The sequence below is a fragment of the Penaeus vannamei genome, chromosome 37 (genome assembly GCF_042767895.1).
Source record: "Penaeus vannamei isolate JL-2024 chromosome 37, ASM4276789v1, whole genome shotgun sequence".
Classification (NCBI taxonomy): Eukaryota; Metazoa; Arthropoda; class Malacostraca; order Decapoda; family Penaeidae; genus Penaeus; species Penaeus vannamei.
The window spans coordinates 10,833,010-10,835,509 of record NC_091585.1 but is presented as its reverse complement, the minus strand read 5'-3'; the positions used below and the strand labels follow the sequence as shown (position 1 = coordinate 10,835,509).

The following is a 2,500-nucleotide window of genomic DNA, read 5'->3' as shown; positions in this document are numbered from 1 at the left end:
AAAAGGAAATTAAAAGGGAAAACGAAGAAGAGAGAATTATGATAATAACTGCAATAATTATAATGGCTATCAGTGTGCTAATGGTGATGATGATGATGACGATGATGATGATGATGACCTTGATGATGATGATGGCGATAACGATGATGACGATGATGATGATGACGATGATGATATTGATGATGATATACCAACAATCACTAGTAGTAATAACGAAGAAAACTGATAATCATCATATTCACAATAATGATCATATTGAAAAAAATGATCAATTTCTTGATAACTGTGATCTATTTATCCGTCTATCTACCTATCAACTTATCTATCTATCTCACTTTCCTCTCTAGCTTCCTGTCAATCTACCTACCTACTTATCTTTGTACTTACCTATCTACCTACCAATCTAACTACCTACGACCTACCAATATCTCTACCTAGTACCTACCAGTCGGCCTACTAACTTATCTACCTACTACCTACCAGTCTACCTACATACCTACCTGCCTACTAACCTATCTACCTACTTATCTACCTCCATACCTACCTACCTACCATTCTATCTACCTACTCGAGACCATTCTGTCTAGCTATCGACCTTCCTACTTACTTACTACATTTCTGCTTACTTACCAATCTACCTACCTACTTGTCTACGCACATACCTTCCTCCATTTCTACCTACCCACCAATCTACCTATTTATTAACCTTCCTACTTACCTACTATATACCAACCTACCTGCCTACCTACCTTCCTCCCTTCCAACTACCTACCTACCTCCCTTCCTCCCTCCCTACTACCTACCTCCCTTGTCTCTTCCCCTCCCCTCCCCCCCTACCAACCAACCACCCTCCCTCCCTCCCAACCAACCAATCAGACCTTTTTCCAACTCTCTATCTTCTCTATTCTGACCTTTATTGTCGCTCCCTTCAGGTTCGACACCTTATCGGGGAAAAGGTCGCTGGCACGGGTGAAGAAGCCCCTCGGGTGCCACCTGTTCACGACCGCCACTCCCGGCCCCCAGAACAGCAGGTTCATGTAGATCTGCCAGTATCCTTTGGTGTTTATCTGGTGGAGAAAAGATGCAGTTGGCAGAATCATAAAGCAGGTTTTTTTATTTAGTAATGTATCTATTCTATCATTAATGTTGTCCCTGTTATTATTATCATTATTATGAATATCATAATTTTTGTTATTATGATTATTATGATTATCGTAATTTTTATTATTACGATTATTATGATTATCGTAATCTTTATTATTGTGATTATTGTTATTATTGCCACTGTTATTATCATTATTACTGTTATTATCATTATCATTATCATCACCATCAATATTATCATTAATGTTATTATTATCATTACCATTATCATTATCATCAGCATTATTGTTATCATTATTATCATTACTATCATTGTTGTTTTTATTGATTTTATACTGTTATTATCATCATCATTTTCATTATTACCATTATTATCTTTATTACTGTTACTATTATTATTGTTGTAGTTATTGTTACTATTAGCATTATTATTATTATTATTTTCATTGTTATTACCACCATGATTGTTGTCATTATTATTATTATTATTATCATTATTGCTGGTCTTATCCTTATTGTTATTGTTATTATTATCGTTATCATTATTATTATTATCATCATTATCAGTATTATTATTATTATTACTACCATTATCATTAATACCATGATAATTATCATCATTATCGTTACTATTATTCTTATTATCTTTATCATCATTATCATTATGATAATCATTTGCATTTGTTTGCAAATAACGATGTGCATGTTGTTATCACTGTTGATTAAATGTAATTCTGCTGATGCATTTAGTTTATGTGATCAAGAGTTTTGGGAGATAGTTACATTTTCATACCTTGTAGTAATAACTATTCATAAAAAGGTACACAGATATTCTGAACATTCCATGAAGCAATATATATTTAAGATATATGTTTTGTTGGAAAGACACGAATGGGAATGCATATCTTCCCAATACAAGAGCTGCATTTAACTGGTTTTGAATATATCTTTTGTCAGCAGGACGTGTATTTCTGACGAAGATATATTCGAAACTGGTCCAATATATCTCTTGTATTCTCATACATATCTTTCCTTTCACCATGAATATGGATCAGGCATTTGCTTCGATTATCATCTGTGAACCTTTAAAAAAAATCCAAAACTGACATGAGACACACTACGTTCAAAAGGAACACCGGAGCGACCCAAGACCACCGGTTCCTGTGACCTCACCTGAACGAGGCCTATCATGTGCTCCGTCTTCCTTCCTTTCTTCGAGTTAGCTATGACCTCCAGCTGGTTCCTGGTCGCTCCTACGATAACGTGTCTGAAGCGTAAGGGAATTCTAGAGTGTGATCAAGAGGTGGCACGCGAATATTGTTATCTTTAGGGGTTACGGAGAGGTAAGGTATCAAGTACCAGTTTGCACTTTTTTAAGTGAGGGATAGGGGGAGGT

The 2,500-nt window shown here is 35.3% G+C and overlaps 1 protein-coding gene across 1 annotated transcript in view; it reads right to left on the bottom strand.

Annotated features, from left to right (window-relative positions):
• The window catches only part of LOC113807659 (ionotropic receptor 93a), an 11,082-nt gene that overhangs the window by 7,906 nt on the left and 676 nt on the right, over positions 1–2,500 (bottom strand). Inside the window, exons 3-4 of the mRNA XM_070115431.1 lie at positions 2,278–2,371; positions 912–1,067 (exon numbers count right to left, since the gene is read on the bottom strand). Of these exons, the coding sequence (XP_069971532.1) occupies positions 912–1,067; positions 2,278–2,371 (250 nt within the window). The remainder of the gene's footprint in view (positions 1–911; positions 1,068–2,277; positions 2,372–2,500) is intronic.